Raw genomic sequence first — 19,040 nt, 5'->3', positions numbered from 1 at the left:
TCTTCCTGTTTTCAAGTCAAGTCAGCACCTACGCTCAGCTACCTGCGGCAGAGAGCAAGGTATTAAACAATCCCGTTTGTCCAGTTTAGATCAGGAAATTGATTGACTAGGAGGAACACCAGTTTTCAAATAATTGAAACAAAACATATACTTAAGCTTTAAAAATATGCTAAACAGGGTTGTCTCCCCCAACACCCCTCCTCCCCCCGCCCACATTGGTCCCAAAACATGGGATTTTTCTAGACGGTTCCAGGACATCATCACGGACACAATGTCACTTCAAAGCCCTATGGGGGAAAAGGAAATCTGCATTCTCCTTTGCTAAACTTTCCTTTTTTTAAAATGCTGGGTAATGAGACTGATAATATTTTCTCCTACGAGACGTTCCATTCCTCACTTGCTCTGCAAACGAAGCAAGTTGTGCATTTTCCTTAAATCAAAAAAACACCCTTGCTACCTCCCATCTGTGCTAACTACTTACTCTTCAGTGTTTTCATTGCCCAGCCACTCGTTCAGCTTCTTCTGCCGAACACCTTTCTGAGTCAACCACCTGGAAAAGAGGTTTAAAAGGAAAATGCATTAGGAACCTATCCTTGATTTTTGCAATTACCAGTCATGCACATGCAGGGTTCCATTTCCAGTACGTACATCAAGTATTGGTCTCTTGTCTTTCTCAGTTGAATGAGGTCTGGTTTAATGCTGTTCATCCGCTTGTCAATCTCACGATACTCGGCAGCCTGCTTCTTCAAGTCCTCCTCCAGTCTCCTTCTGCTGTCGACAATTTCACTGATTCGAGACTTTAACTTTTCATAATTATGCATAATCCTGCAGGCAAGAGAAGTGCATCCACAATTACCTGGAGCATCATGAAAGTTCCCCCAAGGTTGCAGTATTGCTTCCCAGCAGTTTTCCTCAGGTAAAGAATGCTTTCTCTCTCCCTGTCGTTTCATAGAAATCGAGGTCACCTTTAAACAGTTTAAGAGAATTGTGGTGATCTCTAGCACATGGGCAATGGAAACCCTCCTGGGTCACCAACCTTTGGATTTCCTTCTCATTGCCTTCACGTTTAAACTTTTCTATGTATTCTTTGCTGTACCGCTCCTGGGTTTGGCACTGTTCTTCAAATATCTTTATGGTTTCATTAAATGCTTCAATAGCTGTTCTTTTCATTTGGATTTCCTGCAACACAATTTTAATAAGACAAGGTCATTCCTTTCACAGAAAAGAAAGACAACTTCTTACGGCAAGACACTACCAGGACATTTGATCGGCGCTACTATCTGGCACGCAAGTATTTTGTTAGCAAGGTGGGACTCAAATTCATAAAACCCCTTAAAATAGTATCACAGAAGCGCACATTTCCTCTGGAGAATGTTCCCAGTCTATGGAAGATGACTGCTTGACAGTTTTCTACAGTTTTCATCTCTTTTAAAAACCATTCCACTTTATCAGCAGTTTATGCCATCCTCCTGCTCCCTCTGGCGGTCCCAGATACGTGATGGCCCAGAGGAGATTAAAGCCTCTAGGAAAACAAGGCAGTAAATGTAGCCTCAACCTTTCATAGTAAGGGCATATCAGGGTGAAATCCCCATTTCAGAGATTAGACAAGTCTGTGGAACTTCCAGTTATTATTAGCTTTCACTCTAAAAAAGAATTCTTCAATCTGCAGTTATGCCAATCCAACTTACTTACTTTATTATGCTGATACTTACAGGCTTCATTTAAAAGGTTTATAGTAAGTAATTATTAGAATAATCAACGATTCACAAATAAATGATCTCTCTCCCCCACTTTATTATTGGCAAAAACTCCTCAACCTTTTAAATTCTTTTTCTGAAGCTGAATATAACATGCATTAGCTTCTAGTAACTAAGAGCTCTACAATTTTAATGTGACTTTTCAAAGAAAACTCACCTGGGAAGTACGGGTATAATCTTCATATAATCTATCATATTCCCGACTTTTTTCTTGAAATTGAGTGTTATATTCATGTAATTTTTTCCCTACAGCTTCAATATTATCTTCTTTGACAACCTGATCCTGGAAGGATTAGAAGAAAATGGAAAAAATATAAATTCAGTTGATAAGGTACTTATCTGACATGGGAAAATCCTCAAACAATGGTCATTTATTTTGTGAAAGTATTTTATTGAGCCACTATACACTTGTGATCACAAAATTACACAGTTTGAAAGTTTTTCAAGCTTGATTACATGCAATTCATCTGCTTCAAAATATTTTCTAAACATTAAAAGTATCTTTTTAAAATATTAACATGAGTATGTGATTACCTGTTGGTATTTGGATACTGGATAAAGTAATTTCACATCCAGTTTGGGATTATACTGAGCTAGAGATTCATTCCGGTAGTGGTTTATTAGTTCAACCACAGAGTTGAAGGTTAATGGGTCAGAGAAGCCATATTTCCCATCTCGGTGAAATATTTTGATTAATTTGTTATTTCCTCCTTTCCTGCAAATGCAATATAAAAATAATGGCATTAGAATTCTCTTAAAAAAAAAAAAAAAAAAAAAGCATGTTCTCCCATCACCTTTAACACGCCAATTTTAGCCACACGCCCTGACTCACCTTAGTGTAAGAGTATAATCACCATGCATTTTAGTAGATGCGTCTCGTACCAAAAAGGTCCCATCAGCTGTATCTCGAAGTTTTTCATTCACTTCTTCCCTGAAGTGAAAAGAACATGAGACAATGCTCACCTAGTGGATTTGGTGATTCTCGTGTTACATTTTCTTAATTGTATTTTCAGACCTTAAGAATTTTAACACACAAGTCACTCTGACAAATCAGCACAGAAAGTCGTGATCCCCAAAAGGTTTCCTCCCAACTCTTCATTCCCCTCAAAAAAAAAAAAAAAAAAAAAACTTAGACTAGAAATGCCACTTTAAGCTGATAGCATTAATTCTTAGAGTTTTTGTCTAATAAAGAGAGTGACTTTACACTCTGCCTTGAGGCAGTGCCACTTCACCCTGCTGCCCCCCTGACAGTTCTGTCAGTAATGAAACTTCTCGGGTATTTAATTTCCTGTGGCATCCAGCACCCACAATTCCCCAGAGCTCAGTGACTTCTGTGGTCGTCTTTGGAAGGGAACCAACTGTGCTTCATGCTTATGTTGGATGATAGCCTAAAAATGGAACTTAGCAAGCTGGTGCGTTTTGCTTTTCTTTCTCTTCATCTAAAACTCCCTAGCTCTGGTGAAAAACTCAAAGAGTCTCTGTAGCCTTACCTCGAAATATCTCCCCAGTACCATTCAGCATCTTGTAAGGACATATTGTTATTCATACCGTTGTTGGCTACAGTCGTGGGTTTTGGTGGTTTAGGAGGCAGTGCTGTAGATGAAAGAGAAAGAAAAAGTTTTTGCAGTCCCAACTACAAATAAACGTTTAAAAGTCGACCCAAGTTCCTTTAGATAAGTAACATTTTCAACTGTGAAACACAGCAATAATGCACGAGTCCATGAACCTTTTCTTAAAAAAAAAAAATATCAGAAATCTTTGGCTATAGACCATAATTGAAAAAAAGAGAAGAAGAGCTTAGAGACCAACAAATAAAATGGGCTGGCCATGTGAATGAATTTCAAAGTAAATCCAGAGTCAGTCAGTCAGTCACGACATTTTCTACTTTCAGGTTTGAGTTGAATTAAAGTTTCATATCTGGTCAAATCTATCTGAAGTAAGAGACCACAAAGAGAATAGCAGGAGGAATCACATGGCTTGGTTTTAATTTCCTCCTCTTATTTAATTATAAAAGACAAATTTGGTTTCTGTCCTCCACAAATGCTGCTGCGGTAATAAAAAAGCTCATCTACAGGAATATGTTTTAAGAGGCGGAATTGGGTTTCTCTAATCTTAGTGTTTCAGGCACTGTTCTGCCAAAAGCCACTTTAAGAAACTCCTCTGGGACCTCAATCTCTTTAGTATTCATGATAATATTCTATTGGATAACTGTGCTCTATATTATGCCAAGAGTGATTAAAAACCATATCCCTCTTCCTCAATGTCAAATCAGTATTCATGTACCAACTGGTGACAAATAAAGAAAGACTGCAGTGTTTCCGAATTTCTTAATTGGGAGGAAGGCGAAAATAATTGAGAAAGCCAAATAAGTCTAGGATGTCTAGCTAAATTCTAAGTCATAAGAAGTTTTAAAGCACTGTTTTATTATTTTAAGCAAAAATTATTTCAGGAGTCTAGCAGGTATATTTTATAAAGAAGACCGAGACTCAATTAATGGGAAGCCAACTTCTCTCACTGCAGTATCTTAATAGAAGAGAGAGCAGACAAAGTCTCAACATTTGATTCAGAATAGTTTCAGGGCACCTAGCACTGAGTTGCAATCACTGCTACATTCGATAGCAGCACTGGTACATGCTTTCTAAAGTACCGAGTGTTATCACTGCCAAGTGCCACACTGTCCTCATCCACTGTCAACAGAGAAAGCAGCACCAAGGTTGCATCCTTTTCATTAAAGGAACGACATACAACAATATACCCCAAACAGCAAATGAGCTCGAGTAACAAAACACACCAGTGAAAAACTGGAGTCCAATTTATATCCATTCAACTAAGAATAAGCATTTACCCCACACAGCCTGACTTGCTTCCACAGGCAGTCAAACCATTTGTTTCATTTTCACGCTATGAGCAAACTCATTAAATTAGAACAAATGAATAAAAACAGACCTCCAAAGAGGAGCCGTTAACCGTAGTTGTCAAAAAAATTAAATGCCACAACATTAACCAGCTTTCCACAAGAATACTGCAGTATTACCTGGTGGATCCATTTCTATATAAAACATCAAGTCTGTGCCACAATTTATATCTGGCTTAGCATATTCTAAATCCAGGTCTTCCATATTCCAAACAGTGTTGTACATTTGTGCGAGAGTTTCCTTGGCTGAGCTCAGTTATAAGAAAAGAGTCCGGCTTTCTTTGTAATGGTGTCTTGGAATTCATTTCAAAACCTATAAGGGGCTGCACTGTAACCTATGACATCACACACCCCAGCCAATCAAGTCAGAAAAATGTCACCAGACCACTCCTGCTTCATCATTTCTCTTCTCTACCAGCCTTAACACAGCCCCAATCTCACGAAGATCCTACATTTAACAGAACTGCAATGTATACACGCTCTTCGTTTCAAAAAGGTGTTTAATCTGACTGTTCTTCTCTAGCCGTGAGTTTTCTAATTCCTTTTTTATTGCTCCGTGCAGCATGGTACGCTCCGCTCTTGGCAGGTTGACAAAAGCTGATACGCTGCGGCATGTAGCTTTTTTTTTTTTTTTTTTCCTCCTAGTGCATCTGGGTTTATAGATAGCCCGGTCATTTCTTGGTTTAAAAATCTTACAAAGGCATCCAAATAGTATACTCAAGATATATTTTACAGTCCTAAAATGCCTCCGATATTTTATACTAAAAGCAGGAAGGATCAAGAACTCTGGATATTTAATTTCAGTCCTCATAATTCACTGCAAACTCAGAACTTATACACTGTCACAAACATGCTACATTATAGAAAGCACAATTAAAAAAATGTAGAGGCAAAAACCTCTATTAAACACTGCAGTTAAAACTATAGAATATGGAATGAAAATCCAAAAAAAAGAGAGGCCATATATCAGAATGCAGAGTACAGGCAGAGCTATCTTTCTTTGCTAAGTATTTCTCACTGATGAGCCCATCTTCAGATTTACTGGGCTAAATACTGCTTGTGGGGGGGGGGGTGATGTAATTACTTGTGTGTGTGTGTGTGTGTACGGCGTGGGGGGTCTTTTGTCCCCTCCATCTCAAATGCCTCACTTTGGGAAGAAATGTTATTATTCCTTCTTAGCAGTATTTAATGTGAAGAAATCAATTCCCCTATAAATCTAAATTAATGTTAGTTCTCCTACAGTGAGAGGGGAGGAAGGGAGAAAAGGCTCCCCCCACCCATGTAAATGTAGTTAATTTAAAAAACTAGAGTGGGCTGTGTGATCTACGTACATGTGCATGTCACATATTTCTGTGACAATTTAAAGAACACAGAAGCCCTTGAAATTTATTCTTAGACGTTCTGTCAAATTTGGCATCATAAAATATATAGAAATAGAGCAAAGGCAAGACAGCCTCTGAGCACTGTTCACGTGCCTCTCTTCCAGTTTAATTCATTTTCCCACTAAGGAGGAAGGCAGATTCAACCTATACCCTCCCACCCTCTCCCACTCACAGCCTCTCTTTGCCTAAAGGTTGAAGTAACCCTAAATGCAAAGAAAAATGGTGGTGGTGGGGATATGTCCTCAGAAAAGATTCAGAAAAAAAAAATCTTAATTTAATACAAATGTTGACCCAAGTCCTCCCAGCAGCTGTGGACAGCGCGACAGCCCGGAGGGGACCCGTCCCGCATGCCTTTGGGAGCACTTGGTGCAAACCGGTCCTGCTGCTGGGAACCCATGTGGTAGACCCCGGGAGGAGGGCAGGGAGACAGGTGACTTTCCACGTCTCTCCCAGGCCTGGCCAGGCCCCAACTTCCAGACCAGCACTTGGTAATTTCCTCCTTCCCCATTTCCAACCGAAGCCCCATCTTTCCCTCACATTGTGCCCCTCGAGGAAATGGGGGAGTGTCTCCCCTAATCTCTCATCTGCCCTCCCCAGGCAGCGCTTACTTACTATCTCTCCCTCTCTCCCTGACACACACACAACACACACACACACACACACACACACACACACACACACACACACACACACACACACGCAGACAAACTGCAGAAATGAACCTTTCACAGAAGTCCCCCAAAACAGTGAAACAGCCAAGGGGCAGAGCAGTGCCCAAACGAAAGGCAACTTACTTTGCAGGTTATGCATTTCAACGGTTTCCCTTAGAAATGCCTGTATCCGACAATGGCAAAAAAAAAAAAAAATCCAAAAAGCGATTCCTCCAGCCTGTGCGGCGCAGGACCCCGAGGCTCGCACGCGCCGCCGGCAGCAGCGCAGCTCAGCGCCCGCCGCCCGTGCAGAAGCCGGAGCCGGCCGCGCGCCGGGGCCGAGGCTGCGCCGGGGAGGGAAGGAGCCCAGGCGCTCGCACGTCCCTCTCAGATAACGATCGCGGCTTCATGATTAACTTGGGCAGGTTCAAATATTTGCTGAGCTAGGGATTTCGGGTGGGGGAGGGGAGCCCAAGTCCAAGTCGAAGTTGTCATCATCGTTAACAAGTGGCCAGTGCCAGCCCGGGTCCTCCTCCTCCTCCTCGCCGAGGAAGTGAGAAGGCCATTGTCAGGGGACCTAAAATAGGCTCTCGAACCGGCTGCGGCGGCGCGCGGCTCGCAGGCTCGCGGGGCTCAAGTGGCCACAGTGCAGCGAGGCACTAGGCGCTGCCAAACACAGGAAGTGGCTGAGCTAGTTCAGCAAAAAATAGAATCAAAGCCTTGCTTGTAAAGGCCTGAACCTCTCAGAGCTGCCCAGAACACCGTGCCTTGCTCGCGTCCACCTCCTCCCACATACCAGCGCAGACAGCCCCGCAGGTGTCACAGGAGAGCCCGGCAGAGCCACCCTGCAGGGAACAGGTTTACAAACGTTTCCCCGGAGGAGGCTCCTAGGGAAGAGTATTGCGCCTCGGCATGGGTACGCTAAGCTCCATTGTATTAAAAATACACTCCAAGATAAAAACTCTACTCTGCAGCTGTTTGTATGAAGTCAATTTCAACTCCTGTTAAAATGGCCATAAAAGGTCTGTCTGCATGAGGCTGGTGCAGATGCTACATGGAGCAAAGGACGGGAGGGCAAGGAGAATGGAACACCTTTCTAGAGGACTTTTTTTCCCCCTTTATTCGACAAAGTTGCAAGGAACCAAACTTAGGACTGTTGGCTACTATTTAAAGAACTAAAATTTGGCCGAAGAAAATTTCCACTCACATCAGCATAGATGGCTTTACTGTTATCCCAAGAACCTTAACCCAATGTAAAATCACGAAATCACTAGCTTTAAAACCAGAAAAAAAATTTAGAGATCACTTCAATTCCCTCGTGCTACACACACACACACACACACACACGCACGCGCGTACGCTTCTCACCCAGAATGAAGTGGTTTGCATAATATTATAGCACTAGGACCAGAACCCAGACTTCCGATGTTTGGTCCTAAACTCCTTTTTCTCCACCCACTTGCCCTGCTCTTTACTTGCCTCTGCCAGAGAAAGTAAAAATTAACAAGTGAAACTGAAGTTAATTTCTTTTAAGCCACATGCAAAAAATTTCACACCTACAACAAAACTGACTTTTTCTGTTTTCTATTTTTAGTTTAATTTTTTTTTTAAAAAAGCTGCTTTCTAATTATCTTTGAAGAAACACGGGTTCTGTCTATAATACCCTCAGACTCTGTATGACAAGGTGACCCAAAGGTCACATGCAGTGACAAAGGAAGATCTAGGTGCTGACACAGAGTCCACACAGGCAGGAACCAGCTTCAGAGTTATTTGCAATACCTGGGAAGTGCTGCTACACTCACAATGAAAGCGATTTTACAAGCTCTCCTTTGGTGCAATTGAGGTAATACGAAACACCTACTTTTCCAGTTCGGAAAAAATTAGTCTATAAGTGAATAGACTCAGCTTCTGCCAGCTGATCACAGACATAGGGTTAGTTCACAGAATACCCTTGCCTCCTGAGCTGCATAATCTTGCCCTACTTTAAAAAATAGTCTTTCTAAAGCTGGGAACCTTGGAAACATCAGTCACTTAAGCATACCTGTCTGGATTCACAGGATATGTCATGTCAAAACCTTCTCAGATTAAAGTGTTCTCTTCTCTGACAGTCTATTTCCCGTTTCAGAAGAAAATTATCTACCGGGAAGTGGCACACTCTCTACTTAGAGAAAGTCTTAAAATAGATTTGAAAACTTTGCTTCAAATTTCTCACAATATGTACAATCATTTACCCTAGAAGTTCTATTATATTACTCAAAGTGTGAGCTGAGTCTTTTCCCAATTTTAGTCAATTTAGTGATCTGCAAAACACACGCTCTTCATTAGCTTCAAAAGGGAGCCCTCTGCTGGTAGAACAGAATCAGTAACTTCTGCTCCAGAGAAAACAATCAGCTTTCTGCGTATTTCATTGATCTCCCACTATGTCCAGAAGTTCACACAAAATAAACATAATTGCCCAACTGTCACTTAATCTATATGATTCACTAAGAAATCACTAATAAATCAAATGCACAAATGTCATAACAATCTTGGAAATATTTTTCACATGCCTGCTAATAAGCTCTTGTAAGAAAACTTGTATTTTAATTTCTGAAACCCAAAGCCTCTACCATACTGGAAAACTTACCTAATTGAAAACTATCTTTACCTTCTAGATTCTTCAAAACACTAAGTCTTACTACTTTCCTCTCTCTCAAAGTTTTGCAAAACTCATTTCAGAAGCAAAAATAGGCCATGTGTCACTTCTCAGCAGATGTGATCTAGTCAGGAAAATGTCCCTTAATCATTAAAATAGTGTGAAAGTTACAGACTGAACACTGTATCTCATACGTGCCAATCACCATCAGGTAGCAAATGCTCCACGAGCAGCTTTCATCCTGCACAGCTTCTTAAATGGTTTTTTGTCAAGGGCCACGATTTATGAACAAAAGCCCATTTAAGAAAAAAATAAATGAGCCAAAATCTTCTTTTAGGGGTTAAATTAATGCCTCCTTTCATAATTTTAACTTAAGACAACTTAGGCCAGAAGGGCCCTTCAGGATGATGCCAATTCTTTAGTCCACATCCAGGGCTCTTAATGACCCTGCACTAAGAAAAATGTCCATTTGAGTTTATAAATAAACTCAGGTTTACAGAAGCATAAAAGTGATACACTCTACAAAGTATCTGAAAAGGTGCGCCCATTGCTTAGCAGAAAAAAGGACCCCTTCTCCACAATGTCCCTCTCAGATGTCCCTTGAGAGAAAGAGAAGGCTGTACTGTGAAAACAAAAGTAAAACTGAACTATACCCTCCAATGCATGCTCCTTGTTCAGAGCACAAATAAAACTTCCTATTTTTTGACAAAACCTAGTACACGCCTTGCCTGCTTACTCCTGCCGCTCTAAACACGTGCAGCTTTTTCAAACTTTCACTTCTCACCTTTGAAACAACCTTCTAATGTCAGACCACATTTTAAACCCAATATAAAATAAATCAGAGGAGAGTAAAACTCTTTGAAAGTCATTTCCTTCTACCTTAGTGCTTGCTTTAGTCTTGGTTGCAAACCAAGCCCAGAGCATTTAAAACAAGATTCATGAATCGGGCTCTTCAGGATGAATGTTTTGCAAATGCACCAGCGGTTAAAAATTAACTCTGACAGGTGTAGAAGGGCAGGGGGGAGAAAGAGTCATTTATTTTCCCTCTGGGCTTGAGCGTGCAATATTAGACTTCAATTATGCTACATTAATATTTCTGAATATATCCATGAAGTCTGAAATATGTAAATACACTTATAATGGGTTTCATTCAAAGGCACTCAGTGTTAAATGGCCCGTTTTTACCTTAGTTGCCCTATAGAAATCTACTTTAGCGACCTAAGGATCAGTAGGGTAAATATAACACGAAGTGATTCAAGAAAACCTGCTGTTCAGCTTTAACCCTTTTAAAGACTTTTAGTAACACAGAGAACAGCAAACTGTCAACCAAGTTCCGAGAACTTACTCTGTGCTTAGCCTTTCAAACCTTAGTTTCCCTCCCTACAGGGGGGAGAAGCCTTCCTTCACAGGTGTGCTGGATGCATTAAATGAGCTGGTGTGTGAGAGTTCTCTGAGATCTCATTTGGATGATTATTATGCTGTGCCCAGTTCTATGCTAAGAAGAGCTGAAAAGGAGAAACCTCTGTCCTTGAGAAATGTAGCTAAGCTGATGAAACTACCAGAACAACTACAGAACAGTTACGTATAAGAGGACAAGGGGCTTAAGGACATAAATGTAGTGAATGGGTCAAACCCCTGCACCTCAAGCAGGGGAGGAGCCCCCTGGGTGCAGATGAAGAGGATGGCACTGTTCGGGCCACTGGGGACGGCTGTGCACCGTGTGCACAGCGTAAAGGCACCTGGGCAAGGTACGGGGGGTGGGGGGGGCGGGGGGGGGGGCGGCGCTGGGGCTGGTGCTGAGAGCCAGGCGCCTCCACTCCCTGAGTCGCACACGGAGCAAAGGGCGTCAGACAAAGGCATCCTCCTCCCTCCAAGCAATGCGCCCACGGGGCAGCAGCTGCCCACTGAGTGTCCTTTTCAGATCTGCGTTAAGTCCCCTCCAGGCATCCTGAGGCCAGGCTCCGCTGGTCGGGAACATGGGAACGTGGGGCCAGCGGGGAGAACGGCCTGGTAGGATTCAGACGGCACTAACCAGGAAGGCGGCTCGAGGAGATGGAGCTCTGAACGAGGCCAGCTCCGGCAGGGCCTTAAACACCAGAGCTGACACAACGACACCAAGGACATACTACAGGGTCGTGAGCTTCAGTACTCCTCACCTCATTTAACGCTCATAACCACCCCAGGAGAGAGGCGTTATTCCCATTTCACAGACTGGAACACCGTCTGGAAAGGCTGAATGACCTGGTGATGAACTCGGCAAGTAAGCAGCAAGAGTTGGGATTCACACCCAGACGTGACTTGCACTGTTCTTTCCACTGCATGACACACGACGGAGCGACTTTGAGCCTGACCCCCAAAGCTACAACAACTGCACTGGGGCTCTTTACTGTATGTGACCCATAGGAGCAAACATCACCTATCCTTGGTCTGTTGCTTGCTGGAAACTTCGGAGGACTTTTTGACTGTACACTACAGGCAGTCCCGTTGCCCACGAAGGTTCCAGAAGCCCAGGTAGCAGACGGAGCAGCAGCCCTGGTGTCTGGGCCGGGTGCCCCCACCCCCGGCAGACCCACTCCGGCTCACACTGCTTGGGGTGGCAGCAGGTGAAACCGTCAAGCTCTGTGGTCTTCAGTTTCTTCACGTGCCAGCGGAGAGCTGGACAATGCATTCAGCTCTCAAGTGATGCTTTTTATGACGCTGTCACCTAAAATATTTACTGCTTTTTCAAATCCGGTAAAAATATCAAGCTGTTATTTTTGTCCTTTCCAATTTATTCTGAAGAAATCTTTGAAACTCCTTGAACTGAGATGCTATTTCGCCTTCCCCTTTTCAAATTGTACCTATTCTTCGCAGCCCACTTCAAGTCCTTTTCTTTCCTATGAGCTTTTCCTGTCTACTAAAAAGTCACCAACCAGATCTCTCGAATTCTTTTTATACTTACAGAACACACCCTCCCGCCCGGAATTTAATGAGACACTGTGTGCTAACGGGCCTTATTGCAACTGACACGCTGCCTCACACATCATTAGTCCTGCCTATCACCTCAAGTTCTAACTGATAACAACTAGAAAAGGTATCTGTTTGCCCCATCATAGTCTTGCTAGTCCTCCACCCCCCAAATATCATTCAAGCACTCATTTCTATTCATGACAAAGTTACTGCAAATGAATGGTTTACGAGTGTTCCCTGGAGATGCGCGGTTTTGTGCTTCCCAGCCCACTGGGATGAGCACGTGCAGGGGTAATGATGAAAGACTCCATGAAAACATCCCATTCCTACCAGGCCAAAGAAGTCATTGCTCTAACCCAGGGTGCCCTGCCAGTCGTCCGCACTGGAGCCGTTCCTGAATACAAAGGTGTTAACGAGGACGTTGTCCTGGGCTGGGTAATCTGTTTTCACCGGTGAGAGACGCTGAAGCAACCTTTTAATTCCAAAAGTCCCATACGATTTGCAGAATAGTTGACAGAGATCACACAAAGGGGGAAATGCCTCCAACTAGGATTTAAAAATTACTTGGATGCAATTGTTTGGAAGAGGCTGCATGTGTTCTGGGACAGTCTAGCAACGTTCAAGGCTTTATGGATCGTTCTTCAACAGAGCTGATGGGACTAATCCATCTGCCTTTGAAACTGATACACCAATTTCTTAGTAGAAGGATGTAGGTAGGGTCTATGACATAGCAAGCAGTCTTAAGTGTGCATTATCAAAACAGTTGCAGATGAAGTTTTTCTTGGGTGGAATTAGGCTGAAACTGAGAAAGACGTTTAACCAGTGTACACCAGAAGCAGAAGCATTAAACTCCACCACTGATTCTACTACAACCCCTGTAGAAGAAATTCTCGAAAACTCCATGGGATAAATTCGCTTGTGGGTATGCGTCAAGCCTTGTCTGGCTTTTAGCTTCCATGACTCCCCTCTCCAGAGAGCTGGCCATTGAGAAGACTGGGAACCTCCCCTGCCTTCCCTGCAAGCAGGGCCCAGCTCTCCCTGTCTCTGAGACCGACCTCCACATGGGTCAGGAGGAAGTGAAAGATCGTAGCTCGATCCTTTGGCCGGGGGTCCTGTTCTGTTCTTGCTGGTCCTCTTCCTTCCCACCCACGTGATCAGTCTAGGAGTGGGCGGTCAATAAATGGCTCCAGTGCCACGTTCACACCTGCCCCCGTCCCCTCCCCACAGGGTACTTCTAATCTATCACTGCATCGTTTCCTACTGAGCCCAAAGGCAGCCTCTGAACACCAACACAGAGCTCCCAAATCCATTATCGAGTGACCCAAGCAGTCACACGATATGATACCTTTTGGTCACCCTCTGGGACTCCAGTCCTGGGCCGTACCCGTTGACAGATTTCTCTGATGCGGTTTACAATCCAGGGTATCCCTGTTACATATCCTGCTTGCTGGGATTTGGAACATTTGGAATGGACCAGACTTGCCTTACGTAGTATTTATGCTGCCACTCTTACCTGTGGATCCCGTATTTTGGATCTGTCGACAGAAGCCCTTCCCAATACCTGTATCATGAGTGGTTACCCATCCCATCCTTTATCCCATCCCTACAGGTGGGTTTTAAGTCTAGGCCCTCACCTCTCTGTCTGCCCCTTCCAGATGCAAACAACTAAGCCTAGCTATGGAACACCTTAAAAAAAAAGCACAACATAGTCCGCCATTGCATGACTTATATCTGGGTCCCCACGTTTGCTCATACAGAGATGAGTTTGGTAATTTGCATGAGTTACTTATAATAAATAATAAATTCATGATGTTTTAATTAAATTCAAGACATAAATTCAGCCTACAAGCAACACCTTCTACTGGTCCTGAAACTCCACTTCACTTCTAGGGCCCTCATCACTTTCTAAATGACCAGCTCACTTTTAGCCAGTATACAGCAAAGTGGGGTTGTTTAGACTTTCCACAGTAGAGGAAAAATACATCAGTTTAAATGAAATCCACTGCTAACTCGGTCTACATTTCCCGCTTTGTTAAACGGCTAATTGAATGCCAGCCTGCTTTCACAGAAGTGTCTGGCTTGCTCGAACTTGTTGCAGTAGACCCCTAGTTTCATACTGCTTGCATTATTAAAAATGTTTATTTTGACAAGACATCTCTCAGCCTATCTGCTTCCAAAAAACACACTCCAAAATACTTTTAAATTATATAGTAATTATAAATCCCCTACTTCGTAAGTACGAGAAAGAAAAACAAAAATGTCAGCAACGAAAATCAACGCCGTAATTTATGCAACAACCAGAAGCATCAAGTTAAGGGGGTCGGGGAGCTCTCCCAGCAACCCTCACCTGAAACCAAGACCATGTAAAATCCACAAATATCAAAAGCTGGATAATACTGACCATATGCGCTGCTGCCCAGCTAGTTTTCCCTCAAGTCATAAGGCAACGTGTTATTATGGATCGCAATTCCGCGAGAGACTTATGGCACTTCAGAGGAGACTGAAAGCCACCATTTTTCAGGCTCTAAAAAACAAACAGTGAGGGAATTTTAAATGTTCCGAAGGCATTACCTGGTGCAGGCTGGCGTTCATTCCATTCGGTGGAGATTAAAATTTCCGTAACTTTTATGAGGTGTTCAGTATTCTCAGAACTACAAAAAAAAAAAAAAAAAAAAAGAGATCCATTAGACACCTTTTTCCCTGAACAACAAACTTCTTTTCATTTCTGCGTATTCAAGCGAATGTGTCTGATGGAACTATGTACACGCATTTGTGAACTGGTATCTTCAGAAGAAGCTTAATGACCCATAAACTTCGGACTACCCTCATCACCCCAAAATCCAGGTTGCTCTTCTATCACTTACCTGGCTGCTGGGAATCTGAAAAGCAGGGGGCTGAAGAGTTCAGAGAGTACTCTTGCATTCAAAAGATTTTTGCTGGACGTTTGAGAGAGCTTGAAGAAATGTTTTAGCAAATACTGCAGCGTGAGCCAATACTGATGAGGTATGCTGGGCGACCTAATGAGCTTCTTCAACAGCTGGATGTATTCTTCAGAGCTTTGCACTTCTACAGGTTAAAAAAAGAAAGAAAGAAAGCAAAAGGAATAAGAGACCGTTTCTAGCTATTAGCGAATAAACACCTAGAAAATTTCTGTTCTAGCTACAGAGGGATCATTTAAAACGAAGGAGTCAGAAACAGCAGACAATACATTTGCTCTTCTCATTAGAAAAGGCATTATGAGAAAGTCAAAATCTCAAGTCAAATGGAAATGCAAGAAGCTCTTGGTGTACAAAACCACAAGAAGTTCTCTGTGTGCTGCCGTCCATGGAGCGGCTTCAAGTGTGATTGGCTAATTCGGAGGAGCATCAGATAAGTATCACAGGTTTTAACTTTGAAGGTTACGAACCACAATTTCCTGTCCCCAAAGCTCTTTAACTGAGCATTAGCTCCTAAAACGGAGAGTCCTCTTCCCTCAACTCATTTTCTAATGGCCACTGGAGGAAGGTGATGGGAACATCCCCAGTCACTGGGTCCTAGTCCGGTTCCCTGAATCCAGTGATGGCACTTGGCACGCTGAGGCATTCGCTGACGTAGTGAACCTTAAAATACTGATAAAAGGTTAACAATTAGCCATTTCAACATGTGGACGGCCTTCCTAAGCAAACTAGAATCTGGTTCTTCTATCGGATGCCCTGGTAAGGGAGGGAATTTGTGCTGATGGGGGTGGGGGCAGACCCCTCCTAACATTTTCTAAGAAATCTCTCTTATCTGCAGCCCTTGAGTTGACAAGTACATCCACATCTCAATACAGTTCAGGGAGGTTCTCAGAAGACACAACACACCTGGGGCTAAAGAAACCATTTCATTGTAGATGGCTACTGGAATGACAGGATTTGGTAAGTCCAGGAGATAGCGTTTGAAAGCGTCTGCTAAGACGTGCACATCGATCATTTCCAAGTCCACGGAGGCAGCATCTATGATAGAAATATGCAAAAAAAATTTTTCAGACACTTTATGCATTGGTTGGGCCGATTTTCTGAATGTGCGACTTCAATGTGACACACGAAAGGACGCAGTATGAGGACAAATGTAAGATGCTTGCATATTTATAAGCAGTGTTTCTTGCAGGGCTTGCTCCTGGCATTTCGAATAGAACATTTTTCCCTTGTGTAGGTCTGTCCCCCACCCTGTCAGCATTAAGCATGAAGGCCCCTGCCCAGGATGCCAGGAACACATTCCCAGACTTCGGGGCAACAAAAAACAGTGCTCCTGCTGTGGGCTGAACTGTTTCCCCTACAATTCGTATGTTGAAGCCCCAACTCCCAGCACCTCGGAATATGAATATATTTGGAGACAGGGCCTTTAAAGCGGTGTTTAAATTAAAATGGGGCCATTTGAGTGGGCCCTAATCAATTTGGCTGGTATTATAAGAGGAGGAAATTTGGACAAAGAGACACCAAGGGTGCACGTACAGAGGACAGGCCATATGAGGACACAGCAAGGAAGTGGCCATCTGTAAGCCAAGGAGAGAGGCCTCAGAAGAAACCAACCCTGCCTTGATCTGGGACTTCTAGCCTCCAGAACTGTGAGAAAATAGATTTCTGTTTTTTAAGCCACCCAGTCTGTGGGATGTTGTTATGGCAGCCACAGCAAACAAATGCAGCCCCCCACAATGTTTGCAAGTACGTTCTGGACGGTGGTTCTGCCCTGAGTGAGAAGGGTTCTGTTCTAGGGATGGCGAATCACACAGTAAATGCTTCCTAAAATTGCAACAAGAAAACGTGACGTGCAAATCCATAGATTTCCTAAAATTTGAGTTGCTCAGTACTGCATGTCAGAATTAATATAAATTTAACCCAATGAAGTACAGACTGATTGATTAAACAGTAAGCTATTACAGAGTTTTAGCAGTCAGTCTCAAGAACGGCCATAAAAATGATGTGAACATCTTTAGCATGTTTCTCCCTAGTTCTGACAGGGTATTCTGATTAAGGTATTACTAATCTAACTGGTGGGCACTGAACTATCTCAGAAGAAAGATAAGACATGCAGTCTGTCCAGTAAATCCTTCATCTGGAAAACAGGTCAGGCAATTCAACCCTGGGGTAGCACAAATCACAGCCGCTCTCTGAGTACTTGGGGTAGAATGAGACACACTGCCCGGTGGAAAGAAGGGGTGCTGCGGGCAGGGAGGACCACGGGCACTGCTGAAGGATGCACACTACGGACAGGAAAGATGACTTGAGGGAAATTAGCTGGGGACTCGTGCACGTACTCAGTGGAGAACAGGGGACCTGACGAGCAAAATGCTGCATGCATTTCTAAACAGCTTTATTAATCGTGGCGTTCAAAATAAGTCGGAAAGGAGCGCTGCTGGAAGTACTGATACCACTTGTGGTAATTTGGATTTCAGGACCGTTAGAAACGTGTGAGACATTATCAAGAAATAGCCTAACCAGGAGATTGACAGGACTGGGTTGTGGCCTAGGAGAGGATGAGAGAGAATCAGAGTTTACTCGCAGGTATTCAGCACGAGGAGGAGAAGTGGCATCCTGGATGCGCATGCACCAGGTGTGATATTACAAAGCACTTAGGCTTTGAGTTAACAAAGCTCCTTGGACGCATCGTCATCATCAGCCAAACCTGTCCCACTAACTAGGCAGAACCTATGAAAGATAATCGTACAATACCATAAAGCTCAGGAAAGTCCTGAGCTGGTAGCAAATGTGGATAGGTTAGTTTGAGGAAAAGAATGAACAGGTGGAGAAGCAAGGGCTTAAATCACTTAAATGTCCCACAAAGAACAAACCAGAGGCATATGACACCTCTGATAAGTGTGGGGAAGGGCAAGACTGGGTCTTTGCCTAAAGGGTCCACGTGGAAAGTAATGCAACTACTAGTGTGACTGTCACACAAAACTGTGCGTACACCTCTGCTGGAGCATTCCATAGCCACCCACTCTACAGCAAGCTGCTGCCCCCTCCCCCCAGATTTGCCCCCTGTCTACTTCACTTAATATCACTTTGCCCAGCCAATTCCTATTACTTAATTTGCTCATCCTAAAACACCATTTGGCGATGAGGTATAAACATTAAGATGCTAAAGGTTCCACACGTCCCCCCTGCAGGCAGGAGTCATCTCTCTGTGACACCTGACACTTCCCACTATGGTAACTGCGAGTCTCTCTCCTAGAACTGACAGTCCCTCCAGGGCACGGAACGTGGCTCCCACCTGCTCTTCTCACGTCCCTCTGTGCTCAGCAGAGAATGTGCTGGTTGAATGTTTGTGAGCTGAGCTACACAAAGTCCTGAGAGTAATGTTCATTCACTGAAGCCCTTCTCCAACACAGGAGGTGTATTCCAAAGAGCCTTTATAACCTTTGAATGAAATAACCTTATTTCAAGTCTTTGGATCAGCTCACCTTATGTCAACTTCCACTAGAGCCGATGTAGTATGTTCTATTTATTTATAGACAACTTCCAAAGCTCCTTGGGGTTTCTGACTTCCATTCTAGCAGTCTCCTTTTCTGCATTAAAGCTATGCTAATGTGCTCTTCCAAGAGCTAGACACATCTGTCATGTGATGACAGTGGAAGTTAGTTCAGAGAGAGCCACCCAGTCTCTAGGTCTGGGTTGGGGCGTTTACACCCTCTTCTACCCTGCTTTTCTGAGTCTGCTCCTGACGGGCGACCAGTAGACTCTCCAACACTTCACCCCTTCTCCCACTGGAATGGGGTCCCCCTCCCTGACTGAT

General features: G+C 43.4%; 1 protein-coding gene across 5 annotated transcripts in view; it reads right to left on the bottom strand.

Annotated features, from left to right (window-relative positions):
* PIK3R1 (phosphoinositide-3-kinase regulatory subunit 1) overlaps nt 1-19,040 on the bottom strand; it is an 82,316-nt gene that overhangs the window by 2,812 nt on the left and 60,464 nt on the right. For 3 of the 5 annotated variants that reach the window (XM_057540531.1, XM_057540532.1, XM_057540533.1), the window contains exons 5-14: nt 16,130-16,261; nt 15,152-15,353; nt 14,859-14,938; nt 3,248-3,350; nt 2,590-2,688; nt 2,292-2,472; nt 1,915-2,040; nt 1,037-1,179; nt 649-825; nt 482-550 (exon numbers count right to left, since the gene is read on the bottom strand). In XM_057540531.1, the coding sequence (XP_057396514.1) occupies nt 482-550; nt 649-825; nt 1,037-1,179; nt 1,915-2,040; nt 2,292-2,472; nt 2,590-2,688; nt 3,248-3,350; nt 14,859-14,938; nt 15,152-15,353; nt 16,130-16,261 (1,312 nt within the window). Of the gene's footprint in view, nt 1-481; nt 551-648; nt 826-1,036; nt 1,180-1,914; nt 2,041-2,291; nt 2,473-2,589; nt 2,689-3,247; nt 3,351-4,791; nt 5,065-6,847; nt 7,282-14,858; nt 14,939-15,151; nt 15,354-16,129; nt 16,262-19,040 lie in introns of those variants that run through there. The other 2 variants (XM_007175993.2, XM_007175994.3) reach the window with 2 other exon arrangements.

Source organism: Balaenoptera acutorostrata, chromosome 2, assembly GCF_949987535.1.
Source record: "Balaenoptera acutorostrata chromosome 2, mBalAcu1.1, whole genome shotgun sequence".
Classification (NCBI taxonomy): Eukaryota; Metazoa; Chordata; class Mammalia; order Artiodactyla; family Balaenopteridae; genus Balaenoptera; species Balaenoptera acutorostrata.
The sequence above is the reverse complement of the archived record's forward strand: the minus strand, read 5'-3'. Positions and strand labels throughout refer to the sequence as shown.